The sequence below is a fragment of the Macaca fascicularis genome, chromosome 13 (assembly GCF_037993035.2).
Source record: "Macaca fascicularis isolate 582-1 chromosome 13, T2T-MFA8v1.1".
Taxonomy (NCBI): domain Eukaryota; kingdom Metazoa; phylum Chordata; class Mammalia; order Primates; family Cercopithecidae; genus Macaca; species Macaca fascicularis.
Genome location: NC_088387.1, coordinates 73,598,276 through 73,617,820, shown reverse-complemented (window position 1 = coordinate 73,617,820; position 19,545 = coordinate 73,598,276). Strand labels below are relative to the sequence as shown.

At 35.5% G+C, this 19,545-nt stretch overlaps 2 protein-coding genes across 12 annotated transcripts in view; one reads left to right on the top strand and one right to left on the bottom strand.

Moving 5' to 3' along the window:
* FOXN2 (forkhead box N2) overlaps positions 1 to 17,755 on the top strand; it is a 65,147-nt gene extending 47,392 nt beyond the window's left edge. For all 11 annotated transcript variants that reach the window (XM_005575934.4, XM_005575929.4, XM_005575930.4 and 8 more), the window contains 3 exons: positions 620 to 684; positions 11,784 to 11,852; positions 13,380 to 17,755. In XM_005575934.4, the coding sequence (XP_005575991.1) occupies positions 620 to 684; positions 11,784 to 11,852; positions 13,380 to 13,903 (658 nt within the window). In that variant the 3' untranslated portion in view covers positions 13,904 to 17,755. The remainder of the gene's footprint in view (positions 1 to 619; positions 685 to 11,783; positions 11,853 to 13,379) is intronic.
* LOC135966831 (small EDRK-rich factor 2-like) lies at positions 7,100 to 7,471 on the bottom strand. Its single transcript, XM_065527109.1, has one exon. It carries the CDS (start codon positions 7,417 to 7,419, stop codon positions 7,243 to 7,245), a length of 177 nt encoding a protein of 58 aa, XP_065383181.1. The 5' UTR covers positions 7,420 to 7,471; the 3' UTR covers positions 7,100 to 7,242.
* Positions 17,756 to 19,545: the final 1,790 nt, after the last annotated feature.

Here is a 19,545-nt window from a genome sequence, read left to right as displayed (position 1 = left end):
AAATGCATTATTCTTATTTAATTATCACAACAGCCTGCGTGGGAGATTTAATTATTCCTGTTTTACAGATGAAAAAACTAAGAGATTAATTATTTTGCCTAAGAACATCCAAATAGTTGTGATTTAATTTTGGCTCCTATGCTCTTTCTGCTTTGTCAGACTTTCTAAATTGAGTAGTACTAGCAAAGAAAACAAGGTAATAGTTTGTTTTTTATAGTACAAATTAGCTGTATTTGTGACTAAGTTGTATAACAAGTGAAATAGTTGGGTGCGAGTGGCTCACGCCTGTAATCCCAGCACTTTAGGAGGCCAAGGCAGGTAGACTGAATGAGCCCAGGAGTTTGAGACAGTTTGCACAACATGTTAAAACCCTTTCTCTACCAAAAAAAAATACAAAAATTAGCCAGACATGGTGGTGCATGCTTGTGGTCCCAGCTACTCAGGCAGCTAAGGTGGGAGGATCACCTGAGCCCAGAAAGTCAAGGCTTCAGTGAGCTAAAATCACGCCACTGCACTCCAGCCTGGGCAACAGAGTGAGAGAGAACCTGTCAAAAATTAGGGGGGAAAAAGTGAAATAAAAATTTTTATAAGCACATTTGCTTTTCTGTTTGTTTTTCAGTGGTTCTTTATCACCTCACTATTTAAGCTCTGTACTCAAGCAGAACCAGATGCGAACCCTCAGAGGTATGTGTGAATATCAGTACAGTCAAGCACCACACAACAATCTTTTGGTCAACAGTGGGCTGTGCATATGATGGTGGTCCCCTAAGATTATAATGGAGCTGAAAAATTTCTGTTGCCTGGTGACCTGGTAGCTTGTTGTAACATTGTGGCACATTTACTGAAGTTTTTACTTCAGTAAAATGCATTTACTGAAGTTTGTGGTGATGCTGGTGCAAGCAGACTCACTGCACTGCTAGTCATGTAAAAGTATAGCATGTAGTTATGTACATACATTAATATTTGATAATGGTAATAAACAACTGTGTCACTAGTTTGTGTATTTACTATACTTTTTACTGTTATTTTTGAGTATACCCCTTCCACTAATTAAAAAAAGTTAACTCTAAAAGAGCCTCACACAGGTCCTTCAGGAGGTATTGTAGAAGAAGGTATTGTTATAGAAAGATGACAGCTCCATGTGTTTATTGTCCCTAAAGACCTTCCAGTGGGACAAAATGTAGAGGCAGAAGACAGTGATATTGATGATCTTGACCCTGTGTATGCTCAGGTTAACGTGTGTATTTGTGTCTTTGTTTTTAATTAAAAAGTTAAAAAAATGTTAATTTAAAAATAGAAAAAAGCTTATAGGTTATAAGTAAAATATTTTTATACAGCTGTATTATGTATTTTATGCTGTTATTACAAAAGAGTAAAGTTTAAAAAATTAAAAAGTTTATAAAGTAAAAGGTTACAGTAAACTAAGGTTAATGTATTGTTGAAGAAAGAAAATCAATTTAGTGCAGCCTAAGTGTATAGTGTTTATAAAGTCTACAGTAGTGTACAGTAATGTCCTAGGCCTCTACATTCACTCACCACTCACACTCTCTGACTCACCCAAAGCAATTCCGGTCCTTCAAGCTTCATTCATGGTAAGTACCCTATACAGGTGTACCATTTTAAATATTTATGTAGTGTTTTTGTTGTACCCCCTTTTTTGTCCCCTGGCAGAAACTAATAGAGCATTTACTGTACCTTTTCTATGTTTAGAGACACAAATACCATTTGTGATACAATTGCCAATAGTATTCAGTACAGTAACATGGTGTACAATTTTGTAGCTCAGGAGCAATCCTAGGTGTGTAGTAGGCTATACCATTTAGGTTTGTGTTAAGCACACTCTAGGATGTTCACACAATGACAAAATCACATAACAGTACATTTCTCAGAACATATTCCCTTCATTAAACAAAGCATGACTGCATTTTTTTTTTTTTAAGAGATGGCGTCTTGCCATATTGCCCACACTGGTCTTGAATGCCTGGGCTCAAGTGATCTCCTGCCTAAGCCTCCCAAGTAGGTGGGACTACAGGCACACATGACTGTATTTTAAATCATAAAAAATTCAGATAAAAATTCAGGGTATTTTGTTGTTGCCGTTTAACATTTTTCTATTTTAAAAGATATTATATATTTATTATAGGAGATTTGGGCAATAAAAACATTTACAAAAGAGAAAGTAAAGTCATTTATACCATTGTTAATATTTTGTTTTATTTTTATTTATTTATTTATTTTGAGACAAGTTCTCACTTTGTCACCCAGGCCAGAGGGCAGTGGCACAGTCCATGACTCACCACAGCCTCAAAATCCTGGGCTCAAGCCATCCTCCCACCTCAGCCTCCCAAGTAGCCAGGACTACAGGTGCCATCACACCTGGCTAATTTTATTGTTAACATTTTGATATAGTTCCTTTGGGGGTTTTTTAATGCCATATATGTAAATAGATACATTTGCATGCATGTATGTACAGGGACACATACATAAACACACACATACTTTTTCTCCAAATACTAGATTCACACTGTGTGTATAGTTTTATATCCCATTTCCATTTATTTTTATGTGTATTTTTCATTGAAAATAGGATTGAATTTTTTAGTAATATCAGTAGAGTTATTACCTTTTCAGGTCTATCTTAGACTAGAATAGGGGTTGGCAAACTATGGCCATGGCCATGTCTGGCCTGCCATCTGTTTTTGGGTGTCCCATGAGCTAAGGATGGTTTTACATTTGTAAAATGGTTGGAGAAAACAAAATCAAATAACAGTAACATTTCAAGACTATGAAAATTCGTTGCAACAGAGACCTACATATTATATCCTGGGTTTTGCCTCTTAGCCTGCAAAGCCTAAAATGTTTACCTTCTGACCCTTTACTGAAGAAGTTTGTCATCCCTTGAATTAGAATATACTTGAAGATATTTCTCCTATAGGTTATTTAATCTGAAGAACTTTAATTTTAAAAGGTAGTAAGTTGACTTTTTAAAAGTATATCAAAAGTCTGAATTAGTGGGGTTTTTTCTTCTTGTAGATTAGTAATACAGTAAAATCAGTTTTTCTAGTGTTGCTTTGGAGCCTAGAGACATTTTCATAACCTTTACAAATAGAAAATTTCGGATGAAAACCTTTCTGTGTATCAGAAATTTTTTGGCTCTTTGGAACTATACTAAACTGAGCCTCAGAAGCAGTGTGCTGATATCTTTTAAAATAAAGGAGGAAAAGAATATGAAAAAGTTCTAGAGAACCCTGCAAAGAAGTTAAATGGATAGGGGATCTGTTTCAGATAATGTTCTGTCTTAACATAAGACAAATATCTGTGTTCCTGTTACCGACATCAGTAAATGTAGTTTCTCTTTACATTTAGGTATTGCCAAAACGCCTTTATCTTTGTATTGCCTCAATAAAGTCTGACACTTATTCTCTAAAACTCAGTTTATATACATATTTTGAGAACATTTTCTTTGTGAATTCTGGAGTTTACTTAAAATCTTTTCTTCCTCTTGTTCTATTCTATCCAAATTCTTTCTTTGGGGAACAGACATTTCCACGAGTTTCTCCTGCTAATTTCAGCTGCATGTTTTTCATTATTAGGGCACAGGTACTTCTTCTTCATCTAATGACTTATACATGTTATGCATCATCTCTCTCATGCTACCAGCACCTTACCTCCATTCCTATATGCATGGGTCTTAGGCCTGTTCCTCTAGTAATAATTAACTTAGTAGGGAGGTGGTTGGTATTCTAGGTTAAAACAAATGCACATCTGTCCTGGAATATAATACAAAATTCTCCATGAATTTTAAGGGGAAAAAAAACAAAACCTCACAAATTTAGGAAATTTTATTTTTGAACTTGGTTGTTTTGGGGTATATTTCTGAGGAAATTTTCTCTTGCCTCTTTATATTATTTCTAGAGAGAAGTTTAAAAAACACCAAGTGGATTAGACATTCATTACAGCTAATACTGTTGAGCCTCCTGCCAGACTCCTTGTGCCAGAAACTGTTGTAGGTTCCTTGGGATATGCATAGATGAGGTCTGCTCTTAGAAAATGTATACTTTGGCTGGGCACAGTGGCTCATGCCTATAATCCCAGCACTTTGGGAGGCCAAGGTAGGTGGATCACATGAGGTCAAGAGTTCGAGACCAGTCTGGCCAACATGGTGAAACCCCGTCTCTCCCCATCTCTACATGTGGTGGCACATGCCTGTAATCCCAGCTGCTCGGGAGGCTGAGGCAGGAGAATCACTTCAACTCAGGAGGCGGAGATTGCAAGGAGCGGAGATCGCACCACTGCACTCCAGCCTAGGCAACAGAGTGAGACTCCATCTCAAAAAAAAAAAAAATTGGTGGAGAACACCTGATTATCAATGATTTGTCCAAGATACAACCTCAAACTCTGTGGAACAAAAGTTCTCCCTGGCAGAGAAAATCATAACAATAGAGAAAGTTGTCTGGCAGTTGCTAGGAATCTGTCTGGCATGTTGATATAGACCAGGTAGATGTGGTCATTAGCCCATGTTGATGTAGACCAGGTAGATGTGGTCATTAGTGTGGCAAAGCAAATATAGAAGTTTAAGAGCTTATTTAGCATAATAAGGACTTTGAACATCGTCCTCTGCCTAGAACAATTAATAAGCCTTAAGTTGCTTACTTGATGCTTTGCATGCATTATCTAATTTAATCCTTAAAACAACCTTCTGAAATATTGCTGCCCCTCTTTTACAAATAAGCAAACTGAAGTTCGGGGAGATTAAGTAACTTCTCAAGGTCACACAACTAGTAAGTGGCAAAGAAGGATTCAGATTCAATAATTCTAATTTCAAAGGCTGACTCCTACTAGATAAGTGGCACTGGGAGACCTACTGAAGAACTTTAAATGTGAGTTTCATGTTTTATAAAGATCACTTAGGTGTTATTGTTGGCCTCCAATATTAAAACATATATTCATCTAACACTTCACAGAATCATTTACTGGTCATTATATTAGAGCTACCTTTAGACATATAAGACTAAGGCGAGAGATTAGGCTTAGAACTCCAGAAACTGCTATCAGCCTAAACAGATGCAGCAGTGTGTTTGTTGTCTCTTGATCAACTTATAATGACTAATTTTATGTGACAATATCAGTGTTACAGCATTGTATAATAGATAGCAGGAGACACAGGATTCTCATATTGAGATAGCAGAACAAAATTTTTTTGGTTAATAGTTTGGTTTGGTGTGTATTTAGAGTAAATTCACCTGTTTAAAAATATTACTGAGCTGTTCTAGACACCAAGGTACATCAGTGAACAAAGCAGACAAAAATGGAACTCACATTCCAGTTAGTAAATTTTAGTAGTTATGCTAACTACTAAAAGCATCTGGTATACTACAAACAGATATAAAATTAAGGTAGTTGATGGTGATGTTAGGGCTACATGTAAATCTAAGATTTGTGTCTTATTGAAATGAAACTAAACCAGTGGTCCAGAGAGCTTAAAGTGTTGGTAATTTATTGAAACTGTTCTTCTGCTTCAGAGAATTACAAGAGACAGCTTCTCCATCTGGATGCTCTGCAAATGTATATATTAATTTTGATAGAGACAATAAATCCTTTTTTAGTTACTACAAAGCTTATACCATTTAAATTATTTCTATAATTCTCATATCATTCCTTACACAAATGGACTGAGAATCAAACAACAGAAATATGCTCGACTTATAACCTTACTCTCATATGGCTAAAACTGGTGTCTTTTAATTGTTTTAATTATTTTTAATAATTTCCCAACATCAAGGTTAAGGAAATAAAGATCAACAGGCACAAATTAACAGGTTTTTTAAATTGTTGTTTATTTTTTGTTTTTTGAAACGGAGTCTCGCTCTGTCATCCAGGCTGTAAGTGCAGTGGCACGATCTCCGCTCGCTGTAACCTCCACTTGCTAGGTTCAAGTGATTCTCCTGCCTCAGCCTCCCAAGTAGCTGGGATTACAGTCACATACGACCTCACCCGGCTAATTTTTGTATTTTTAGTAGAGACAGGGTTTCACCATATTAGCCAGGCTGGTCTCAAACTCCTGACCTCAAGTGATCCACCCACCTCAGCCTCCCAAAGTGCTGGGATTACAGGCCTGAGCCACCCTGCTTAGCCAAATTCACAGTTTTGACACGGTTTTGTTTGAACCAGTTATGAAATCAGTAGCATGTTTGAAACTACCAAATTTTGGTTCCTTGTGAACTGGATATGTTAGATAATACGGCTAATAGTGTTATTGTTTTTAAAAACAGAGCCACCTTTAAAATAGCATAAAGTACTTTATCAATGAAAAAATACCATTATGAAGTGTTTCCAAATGTGACAATAAACAAATGAGTCTTCAGTTTAAATTTAATAGCAAAATTGACTGAGCACGGTGGTTCATGCTCGTAATCCCAGCACTTTGGGAGGCCGAGACGGATCCCTCAGGAGTTCAAGACCAGCCTGGGCAACATGGTGAAACCCCATATCTACAAAAAATATGAAAATTAGCTGGGCGTGGTGGTGCACACCTGTGGTTCCAGCTACACGAGAGGCTGAGGTGGGCAGATCACTTGAACCTGGGAGGTGGAGGTTGCAGTGAGCCATGATTGCACCATCGCACTCCAGCTTGGACAACAGAGTGAGACCCTGTTGATAAACAACAAACCAGTCAACAAAAACAGATTGGGTACTATAATTAAAAATTGTTCGTAAGTTCTACCCAGAGAATTTTTATTCCCTTTGTTCTACAAAGTTCAATATTGTACCTTGGACAAATCATTGATAATCAGGTGTTCTCAATTATGATGGTGTTTTGGGTTATTTCTCTATTGCTTATTTTTAATGTTGAAGTTAAACTTTTTTTCACAGTTAATTGGCAAGGCATTGTAGGAAGCATATTTATAAATGTTTTAAATAAGATACAGGCAAATTTTTTTTTTTTTTTTTTTTTTTTTTTTTTTTTTTTTTTTACAAAGCTACTTTTAATACTTTGGGTTGAGCCCCACAGGAGTAAAAGACACTGGGAAGGGGTAACCCCCTCACCCCCGGGAGTGGCCCAGCGGGAGAGAGGCTACCTGAGGGGAAGGAAGCACAAAAGGGACCTGCTGCAGACTCAGGGCAAAGGGAATGCTATTGGTGCTGGGACCTGTGAGCACTACAGGAGGAAAGGCGAGCGTGGTGGGACTGGCTCCAGGCACACAGGCGAAGGGCAAGAGGGTTGGACACGAAGCCACAAAGCTACTTGGGTTCCTCCTTCTCATTTGCCTTTTTCTGCTTCTGCTGCATGATCTCCGAGTCCCTCGGCTTGCGGGCGGCAGCAGAAAGCCCGTCATCTCGGCGCTTTCCCTTAACCGAGTCGCTCTGCTTTTTCATATTCTTCTGGCGGGCGAGCTCACGCTGGTTACCGTGGGTCATGGCGACGGCAGCGGCTCCGACCTGCCTCCGTTACGTCCCCTCGTTCTGTCCCGCAAAATTCTTTTGTAAAGAAGTGTTTGGTTTCACAAAGTTAATTTCATGTTGGATAATTCAAATTAATTTGGCTGTATAAGTTATTTACAATAAATAAATACATTTAAGGAGTATTTTTCGTACCATTCTACTGTTATAGAAACAGTACTTAATTTTGTTATCGCTTTAAAATATTCAGAAATGGTGTTCATGTAGCTTTCTTATGTTATCAGGATAAGCCTCTTAATCAGTTTTAGGTGTTGTGTTTCAAAAATATGTTCCTTGAATCATAATGGATGCTTGTTAAAAGAAGTCAAGTTAGGCGGGGCAGGGGGCTCATGCCTGTAATCCCAGCACTTTGGGAGGCCAAGGTGGGTGGATCATCTGAGGTCAGGAGTTCGAGACCAACCTGACCAACATGATGAAACCCCATCTCTACTAAAAATACAGAAATTAGCTGGCATGGTGGTAAGTGCCTGTAATCCCAGCTACTCAGGAGGCTGAGGCAGGAGAATCACTTGAACCCAAGAGGCGGAGGTTGCAGACAGCCGAAATGGCGCCGTTGCACTCCAGCCTAGACGACAAGAGTGAAACTCCATCTCAAAAAAAAGAAGTCAAGTTAGAGATACACTAATTTTTTAGTAAGTAGATTTTATAGGTGCTTCATTTATAAGACAAAGTTTCTGTAATTGGTTTCTCATTATAATGCATTTCCTTGTTAGATTATTTTACCATCAACTTCCTCTTTTATAAAATTGGAAACAAGGTAGATCCTTTTTTATTAAAAAGAAGAATTAGGCTGGACACGGTGGCTCACACCTGTAATCCCAGCACTTTGGGAACCTGAGGCGGGAGGATCAGTTGAGCTCAGGAAACATAGTAAAACCGTATCTCTACTAAAAATAAAAATTAGCCAGGTGTGGTGGTACATGCCTGTGGTCCCAGCTACTTGGGAAGCTAAGGTGGAAGTATCGTTTGAGCCCTGGAGGTTGAGGCTACAGTGAGCCATGATTGTGCCACTACACTCCAGCCTGGGTAACAGAGGAGACCTTATGTCTTGAGAAAATAAAAGAAAAAAAAAAAAGAAAAATTAGTTTATGGAGAAGTAATCTCTCTGTTGGGGCTTTTGCATAACGCCATGCATGTTGTACCCTCTGCAAGTTCGCCTGGCTTAAGACAGTGAGTGGGGCCTGAAATTCAGCCCACATTCCATTCTTCTAGCTGTGTGCCTTGAATAGGGAACCATTCACCTAGAGGAAGATTTGCCTTTTTTCCAACTCACACAGAGACACATTATGGGCTAGTGGCTGCATCTTTTCTTCTTCAGATGTGATAGAATACTGAACTCAGAACAAATTGTCTCAGCCTTCATCCTAAAAAACAGGAATTGGAGAGGTCATTTTTTTTGCTAATCTCTTGAATGTGGCATGTGGGCATCATTGATTCAAATCCTTTGTACTTGCTCTTCTTTCTGCCTAATACTCTTTTCCCTCAGATATCATTCTTTCCCTCCCTGAGGTCTTTGCCCAACTGTAGCCTACCTTCTCCTTCAGGATTTCTCTGACCTCTGTATTTAAAATTGTAACCACTTTCCCTAACACTCTATTTCCCGTTCCTCTTAATTTTTTTAAATTTCTTGGCCATTTGTATGTCTTCTTTTGAGCAATGTCTGTTCTGATAATTTGCCCATTTTGAAATTAGAGGGTTTTGGTTTGTTTGTTTTCCTGTTGAGATGCTTGAGTTCGTTTTGTATTATAGATGTTAATCCCCTGTCAGAGTAGTAGTTTGCATGTATTTTATCACATTCTGTTGATTGTTTCCTTTGCTGTGCAGAAGCTTTTTAGTTTGATACAATTCCGTTTATTTTTGCTTTTGTTACCTGAGTTTTTGAGGTCTCATTCATAAAATCTTTTCGCAGACCAATGTTGTGAAGTGTTTCATCTTTGTTTTCTCCTGGTAGTTTTATTGTTTCAGTTCTTACATTTAGGTCTTTGATCCATTTTGAGCTGATTTTTGTATAGGGTGAGAGGTGGGAGTCTCGTTTCATTCTTCTGCATATAGATACATAATTCAATTTCCTTTGTATCATTTATTGAAGAAACTGTCTTTCCCCCAGGAAGCGTTCTTGGCACCTTTGTCAAAAATCACTCCGCTGGGGTGGGCACGGTGGCTCATGCCTGTAATCTCAGGACTTTGGGAGGCCAAGGCAGGCAGATCACTTGAGGCCAGGAGTTTGAGACCAGCGTGGCCAACATGGTGAAATTCCATCTCTACTAAAAACACAAAAATTAGCCAAGTATGGTGGCACACCTCTGTAATCCTAGCTATTCAGGAGGCTGAGCACAAGAATCACTTGAATCTGGGAGATGGAGGTTGCAGTGACCCAAGAACACTCCTCTGCCCTCCAGCCTGGGTGACAGAGTCAGACTCTGTCTCCAAGAAAATACATATTTAAAAAAAATTAGTTGGCTGTAAATATGTGAATTAATGTCCAGGTTCTCTATTCTGTTCCATTGATCTATGTGTCTTATTTTTATGCCAGTACCATGCGTTTTTGGTTACTACAACTTTGTAGTATATTTTGAGGTCTGTTAGTATTTTGCCTCCAGTTTTGTTCTTTTTGCTCAAGACTGTTTTGCCTATTTGGGGTCTTTTGTAGTTCCATACAACTTTTAGGATTATTTTATATTTCTGTGAAGGATATCATTGGTATTTTGATAGAATTTATAGATTGCTTTGGGAGTAGTATTGTCATTTTAACAATACTAATTCTTCCTATCCATGAGTATGGGATGTCTATTTGTATTGTCTTCAACTTTTTTGTAAGTATTTTAATTTTATTTTTTGTAGCTATTGTGAATGAGATTACCATCTTGATTTCTTTTTCAGCTAGTTTGTTGTTTTGTGTTTAGAGATATTACTGATTTTTGTGTATTAATTTTGTACCTTGCAACTTTACTGAATTTATCAGTTCTAAGAGTTTTTTGGTAGAATCTGTAGTTTTTTCTATATATAAGATCCTGTTGTCTGCAAACAGGGACATTTGACTTCCTGTCTTCCAACATGGATGCCTTTTATTTCTTTCTCTTACCTAATTGCTCTGGCTAGGGCTTCCAGTACTATGTTGACTAAGAGTGGTGAGAGTGAGCATCCTTTTCTTGTTCCAGTTCTTAGAGGAAACGCTTTCAGCTTCTCCCCATTCAGTAAGATGTTAGCTGTGGATCGTGAGGTCTCATTTTACTTGGGGAAAAAGAGGTATAGTATTATGTGCTGTCTCATAGCAGCAAACATCTGATTTACTTAAGCCTGGATAACAATAGCATTTCCTGCTTAAGAGAGTTTATGGTCTAGTTGGAGAGAAAACAAGTCAATATCTTCATGGCTTTATTATCTACAATACCTTTTAAATTAGACATTGAAAGTAAATAGGAAATCTTTATGCTAATAAAAATTTCCACCTTTGAGATATAGATTACAAATTTCATATCTGAGTCTTATTTTAAATGTCTTTTTGTAAGCTAAAATGTATAAATATTTTCTAACTTTTCTAATTATTAATGGTGTAATTTAGATTATACCATTTTATTTTTCTTTAGTTACTCAGATGAATATATCACCAAGATGAAGAACTTACAGCAGTAAATATAAGTAGATGTGAGAGCATAACTTTATCTGTTGTAGAACCTGCTGGTTTTACCAGTCTTTTAAAGCCCATTTTTAATGGAGTATCCATTTGACTTCATGAATATTATATTTATTTGTGGTACTTGCAGGCTTGTGTATAATTATGACTAAAACAATACTAATTGTTTTTGTTTCTGCATATTCACTTAGCATTTATAGGTTTACATGATCTAGACTGACGAATTACATATTTTTATCTCCTGCAACTGACATGTAATTAACATAGTACTTCATAACTGCAGATATGCATAGGTAATGATAGTATTCAAGGTAAAAATGCAAAAAATAAATAAAAGGAGTAATGATGTACATTCTTAGCTAATTTAGTCTGTTTAAGGGGAAACCTTACTGAAATAACAGTTTAAGTTTTCGTTTTTATTGTGAATAATTAAAGAAGAGAACTTGTATTATTTCTGGTACCTTTCCATTTCTTTTATACAGTGCTGTTCGCAAAACTGTTTCATGATTTTAAGTGAACAAAATCAGACTTCAGAATAATATGTAATATCCCATTTTTAATGTATGTTTATGCTTTCTTAGAATATACACCAAAATTGTAACACTGGTTATCTTTGGGTGCATGCAAATACTTACAATAGCCTCTCTTTTATAAAGAACATTAATATTATTACTTTTTCCCTTTTCAGAATCTGATATCGATGCTGCTGCTGCAATGATGCTTTTAAATACTTCTATAGAACAAGGAATTTTAGAATGTAAGCAATTGTGCCTTTTTTAAAAAAAAATTTTAGTGCCTTTTCAAATTTAACCTAGACTATAAAATAACTATTACAAAATTACTTCTTTCCAACCAAATTTTATTTTGATCTAAGTAACTCAGTTTCTGTTTTATTATACTTTCATTAATTTATGTGAGCAATTGAGAGATTGAAGTTAATGCTGTGATTTTTCTTACATTGACCAAGAAATGAAGAAAAATATATTTAGAAAAATGAGCTCGACGAGCTAAAAGTAAAAATGAAAACTATAAACAAGAAAATATAGTAAGTAAAGTATATTTATGAACTTGGACTAGGAAAAACTTTAAGATACAAAATGCAAAATCTATAAAGGAAAAAAATGGGTAAATTTAATAAAACATCAAAATTTTAGCATCTGGTAAGGCATGGTGGCTCACGTCTGTAATCCTCGCACTTTTGGGAGGACAAGGCAGGTGGATCACTTGAGACCAGGAATTCCAGACCAGCCTGGGCAACGTGGCAAAACTGTCTCTACAAGAAATACAAAAATTAGCCAGATGTGGTGGTGCATGCCTGTAGTCCCAGTGACTCAGGAGGCTGAAGTAGGAGAATTGCTTGAACCTGGGAGGTGGAGGTTGCAGTGAGCCATGGGCACGCCACTGCACTCCAGCCTGGGTGACAGAGTGAGACTCTGTCTCAAAAAAAAAAAAAAAGAAAAAAGCATCTGACAACAAAATACGTCTAAGAAAAGTGACATAAAATGCTGGAGACGTGTTTTTTCCTTATATAACAAAGGATTAATATCAAGTATATACATAAAAGGATTCTACAAGTAAGAAATAAGAAAACAAACAGTTCAACCGAAAAGTCAGCAAAATGTATGACTAGGTAGATCTTAGAAGAGGAAATATATGTGGGCAATACATATGTGAAAAGAAGTGCAACTTCTCTAGAAATTGGGGAAACACAAAATGAAATAATACTGAGATAACTTTTTTGTCCATAAAATTATAAAAAATTTAAGTAATTGAGAATGGTGTTAAGTAGGGAATAAGCTCTATCATACACTGTTGGGAGTAAAACCATTTTGGATGGCAATTTGAGAACACCAATTATAATTTTAAATGTGTATATCCCTTAGCAATTTTTTCATATCTCTTTTTAAAAATTACTTGCATATATTCAAGAAAAGGCATCCAGAAGGATTTGTATTGCAGCATGATTTATACTAATGAAAAATTGGAAACAGGCTAAATATTAACACAGAAGTGATTAAACAGTGGTACATTCATATTGAGGCATTCTTTGTAAGCAATTCACAATATATGTTCTATGGAAAAGTCAAGACATTGTTAAATTTTTTTTTTAGTGTTTCAGATTAATGCTTGCAGAATGATGTCATCTGGGTAAAAAAATAAAAAATCTACAAAGCATCATTAATCTAAAACATTTACTGCTCAAGAGTAATGTAGTAGTTTAAAATTGGTCTGTTTTTGCAACCAAACACATTTGACCTATTGATGGAACTTTTATTTTCCACAGGTGAGAAACCTCTTCCTCTTAAAACAGCATTGCAAAAAAAGAGGAGTTACGGCAGTGCATTTCATCATCCCAGTGCTGTACGATTACAAGAGAGTGATTCTTTAGCCACCAGCATTGATCCAAAAGAAGATCACAATTACAGTGCAAGTAGCATGGCAGCACAGCGTTGTGCATCCAGGTCTAGCGTGTCTTCCCTGTCTTCTGTAGATGAGGTATATGAATTTATCCCAAAGAATAGCCATGTGGGAAGTGATGGCAGTGAAGGATTTCACAGTGAAGAAGATACAGATGTTGATTATGAAGATGATCCTCTTGGAGACAGTGGCTATGCATCACAGCCTTGTGCAAAAATCTCTGAAAAAGGGCAGTCAGGCAAAAAGATGCGAAAACAGACATGTCAAGAAATTGATGAGGAGCTCAAAGAAGCAGCTGGATCTCTGCTCCACCTTGCTGGAATTCGTACATGTTTAGGTTCCCTAATAAGTACTGCAAAGACTCAAAATCAAAAGCAACGGAAAAAATAGAAATACTTAAAGTGTGGCAATACTCTTTCACTTAATTCTTTACAAGGGATATCAAAGCCATAATGGACTTCATTAGTTTTAGGGTAGGGAAGGGATACGAATTACTTATTTCTTTCAAAACATTTTTGGTTTTTGGTTTTTAAAATTTTTATTAAACAATTGCTGTTAGGATCATGCCTGATCAGAAATATATGATGTGAAGTCCTGAAAGCATAATTTTTGTGGTAAGTGTCTCCAAGATTTGGAAATTTTTGTATAAGAAAATCCCCAGCCTCTGTCTTAAACTTGTGGGACAAAAATCCTTTCTTCTGTTAATATGTCAGAATGTAAGATTTGGCAACTCTATAAATTTTTTTCATTTTCTTTTCCAATCTGTAACTATAGTTACTGAACCAGCTAAAAATTTTGCTAATGTACTTTTCATATACTTCTCTCCTGACACACAATCCGGTAACATAAGATTGAAATTTTTTTACTTTGTTTTAATTTGTTTTTAATTTTTTTTTGTTGTTGTGGTGTGGGCAAAGACAAACATAAATTGAAAAACATCCTGATGTTTAGAAAAAGTTTCTTTTGGTTACATAGGTAGAGAATGCAACAAAGAGTTCTAAGGTTTAGAAAAGACAATTTTGTGGTGTTATTTCATCCAAGAACACTCCCAATTCCTATTACAATGGTAGCTTTGAAGTGTTTTTACTTCACAGATACTGCATAGCATTTATTGGGGCCTTTTATTCTTGCCCAAAGTGCTTTGCAAACATTAAGTTTTAGCCACTAGCTGCCTTTGTTGAGTATAAGTTATCCAATGAGAGGATATAGCCAATTAAGTGTGTTATGGAGTACACCCATTTTGACACACTTGTAATAAGAGAATCTTTCATTTGCCTGCCACATGTACTGCATTCTGAGAATCTTGTAATAGGAATGGAGTGTAATGAAACATTCTGAATACTAATTGCATATGTATCATAAAGTAGGTCATTTAGGAAAAAACTTCTGTCCAAGCTTTGTATGAATTAAATTTATAACAAATTAAATCTTAATAGATTTAATGCAATTTTGCAAACAAAATTACCTTCATGAATTTCAAAATTCATATAAAATTAGATCTTATGCAATACACCCTTTTGAGGAGGCAGTGTAATAACCTATAGTGCCATTGATCCATGAGAAAAAGATTTTCTGGTACTACTCCAAAAGTGCTTTGACTGAGTATCTTATTTGAACAGTCTGCTTCTATGAGACAGTTTTTCATAGTATCATTTGTATAATTTGATTAGATTATTCAGAAACAACAGGATGCTAAACTACACTTATTCATTGTATCTTTTTTTTTTTTTTTTACAATGATGGAAGCAACTTTCCAGAAGTTCAGTCTTATGCTACATCCTAAGTCATAGACAATGACCTTGTTTTCATCATTCTGATAGATTGTATACATATGTACACATACATATACACACATGCACAGTCAAGGTCATGATGTTGATTTGCTGTTTTCAGCTGTTTCTATGATTATAAAGCATTTTTTAAGAGACAGATATTTTAACTTTTAATTTTTATTTTGGCAAAACTGTCAAATGAGAAAAATGATTTTAAAAACTTTTTTTTTCAATTGACAAGACTTTAAGTCAGGGATAACAGTATTAATGTTCTCTGTTCCGTTTCCATGTTTAATTTAACCTGGATAGCCACATTAATGAATTGGTGCTATCAAAATATAGTAATTTTTAAATTTGTTAATAATGAAAAATAACCCTTAAGCATGCAGGATGAGGTATTTGGGTTTTTTCTTTATATCGATCACATCTACAGAAAATGGCTAAACCAAGTTAACTTTTATTATAGTCAGTGAATAAAACACCAAAAACCCAAAAGTGCTTTAACCACAGTGTAAGTAATAAAGAGATTACACACATCATTTTAATAACTGTTTTTAAGTTTTTACCATAGCCTTCTGGATAGACCTTAGGAACAGTGTTTCAGTAATCTGGCACCAATTTATTTTGTTCTGCTGAAATTCTGTATCACAAATGTGCTACCTGGTTTCTGTCCATAAGATAATTACTCTTTCTTTATAAGAAAAGGAAAGTGATCTAAGAGAAGCAGAGTTAGTTCCAGCTCTAATAGGGATCTTCAAAGTTATTTTGATGTATGTAACAGTAATTCTTTACATCTTTTGATTTTTCTCTTCCTTTTTATTCACTCTTCCCACGAATTTACATGTTTAAGTTATATTCATCACTAGCAAGGACGATAAACACTTCTACACTGAAAGCTAACAGGGAGAGATTACACAATATTTTACAGTTTCTTAAACTTAATTTAGTGCATCACCTTCCACTTGCTAACATACCAAGCCAGTTATTTTCCAGGGGAAGCACCTTTTAAATTGTGGTCCTCCAGTTACTACTTCCATTGAGATCATGCTCTCATTCCTCAGGTGTTTTGAGAAACATGACTAATAACCATATAATTAAGTAGAATCATTCCAAGTCCTATGGCCTGGAAATTGTATTCCCGATAATACACAAGTTTTCCTGTAATAAAGTCAATTTAGAAACTCCAAGGTGATTACATGTTTTCCAACACATCCTAAAACTGTGATATAAGCTAACATATATTTTGCCTTACGTCAAAAGAATATGTTTTGTTGCAGCTGATTCCAGTTTATAATAGATCCCTAGTAAAAAGCTTTGATTCAGCACGATTGTTCATCTTCACATCCCAAACAGAATCAGTGTTTCTTGAATATATATTTTTGAAGTTTTTTGTGCAATATATTACTAAATCAGTTATTATTTTACTTTTCAAATTCAGAGAAAGAAAACATTACCTGAATTCATGGAAAAGGTGGATCACCTCCCTTTTTCCACCTTCAAAGCTTTTCCTGTCCTCATAGCCAGCATGACTTCTTTTAACTTGGATTCATTTGTATATAGTAAAGTTTAGTATATATATTTTTTCTTTTGCTACTTTTGGAGGCATTATGTAAAGGGCTCATACTAGATATTCAGTTAAATATGCTTTAGCACAAAGTCAAACTAGAGAATGTGTTAAGGAGGGAATGTATGTGTCTTGGTAGACCAGGAGGCCTTTCCCAGCAATTTAAGCAACAGATGTGAATACTTCACAAAGCTGTAAAGACCATTGTCTTAAATACTGCAACAACTTAACACCCTTTTGTGAAGATCATAGCATTTATCTAAGAAACTTTGAGGCTTTCTGGTTTACATATATCTTACAGGTTTTTTTTTTTTTTTAGTTTGAAATGTGTAAGCTTTGATTTAAACCAAGTTTACTTCAGTATGTTAATGATGTAGTAAAAATATTTATTGAAAGGCGAATTAGAGTATTTTAATGTTATACCTGCCATTTTTTTTCTTAAAGCATATTCTTTGCATCTAACTGCCAGTGCCATTGTCAAAACTTATTTTTTAAATCGTTGTACATTTCTTATTAAACTAAGTGCTTAATTTTAAAGTATTATGTTGCCATCATATAGTGTATAAAAATGTATAATTGCCAATTGATTGTTAACTATTATTTATTTTTAAATGAAAGTGTAAGAATGCTTTCTGATTCAACAAATTTGTTATCAAACTGTTTCCTTATCCTCTTTTCTGATGTAGCATAAAAATTGTTCCGGTTTGAGTTATAACTGCCAGTAGATGACCAGTCACAAGTGAACCACTTTTCAGTTGCCAGTCTTTGCTCATATTAAAAACAACTTACAAATGCTTAGTTTTTGTATCTAATCTCTGATTATTAAAATGTTTATAAAGTTTATTTTTACCAAAGAGATGCAATTCATTATGACAAAGTATTGCATAATAAATTTGTTTTATAACATTTTTTTGTGCTCTGATCTTTTGTAGGATAGGGTGGGGACAGGAGAAGGGTGGTAGGGCAGATGTGATGGCTTATACTTCTACACACACTTTCCATCCAAATTGGAGTCAGGGAAATGAAAAGTACAGTTAAATTTCAAAAAAAATTTTTTAAGTTTTTTTTTTATGGTTTTTAGATGTTATCTTAATTATTGAAAGCTAAAACAACATTAATTAAATTACCGTCTTCCTAAAGCTGAACTTCTTTTCCTGTTAATTTACATGTATCTGAAATATTTTGAAATATAACTGGGAAAAATGGAGTAGAATATGAAACCAGCCTGGCCAATGTGATGAAACCCATCTCTACTAAAAATACAAAAATCAGCCAGGTATAGTGGTGAACGCCTGTAATCCCATCTACTCAGGAGGCCGCGGCATGAGAATTACTTGAACCCGGGAGGCGGAGGTCGCAGTGACCTGAGATCCCACCACTGCACTCCAGTCTATGTGACAGAGTGAGACTCCGTCTCAAAAACAAAGTCATCAAGAGCTTTATGCCAATAAATTCAACCACTTCGGTGAATTAAAAGGCAACAATAAGAAAACCCAATCTAAAAATGGGCAAAATACCTGAACAGACACCTCACCAGAAAAGATAACAGATCACACTCATTGATACTTACCCAAATGAGTTGAAAACATGTCTAAACAAAAACCTGCACACAATTGTTATAGCAGCATTGTTCATAATTGCCAAAACTTGGAAGCAAATCAGAAGTCCTTCAGTAGGCAAATGTATAGACTGGTACATCCAGACAGCAGACTATTATACAGCAATTTTTTAAAAAGCTATCGACATCCCAAAGAAGATATACAAATGGCCAAAAAGAACATCAAAAGATCCTCAAGGTCGCTAATTATTAGGGAAATGCAAATTAAAATCACAATGAGATACCACCTCATATCCATTAGAGTGGCTACTATTAAAAGGTTAAAAACACCACCAAAACTAAATGACAAGTGTTGGCAAGGATTGGAACACTTGTGCAGCCACTACAGAAAGCAGTATGGAATTCAAAATAGTACAGTCACTGAAAAGCAGTATGGAGGTTCCTCAAGAAATTAAAAATAGACCAACAATTTTACTTCTGGGCACATACCCAAAAGAATTGAAAGGTTCTCAAAGAGATATTTGTCTACCCATGTTTAGAGCAGCATTATTCACAATAACCAAAAGGTGGAAGGTACACAAATTTTCATCAATAGATGAATGAATAAAATATGGCACATACAATGGATTATTATTTCACCTCAAAAGGGAAGGGAATTTTGACGCAAGCTTTACAACATGGATGAAACTTGAAGACATTATTCTAAGTGAAACCAGTCAGAAAAAGAAAAATGCTGTATGGTACCTACAGTAGTCACACTGATAGAAAGGAGAAAGATGTTTGCCAGGGGCTGGAGGAAAAGGGGAATGGGGAGTTGTTTAATGGGCATGGAATTTTGAGTTTTGCAAAATGAAAGAGATGTAGAGATTGTTTGCACAACAGTGTGAATATACTTAACACTACTGAACTGTACACACAAAAATAGTAAATGTTGTATATATTTTACCACAATTAAAAAAACAAAAACGAAAAAATGAGACATCAAGCTATGATGGAAATTTAAACACGTATTACTAAGTGAAAGAAGCCAATCTTTGACTTGGTTGAAAGGTTCACTTACTGAGCCTTAGAAGGCTCATTTCTGTGATTCCAACTACAATCTTATATCGCTTACCAACAGGAATACCTTCTGAGAAAA

Coding starts and splice junctions, on each gene's coding strand:
- LOC135966831 (XM_065527109.1), bottom strand. CDS start 7,419: ATGACCCACGGTAACCAGCGTGAGCTCGCCCGCCAGAAGAATATGAAA.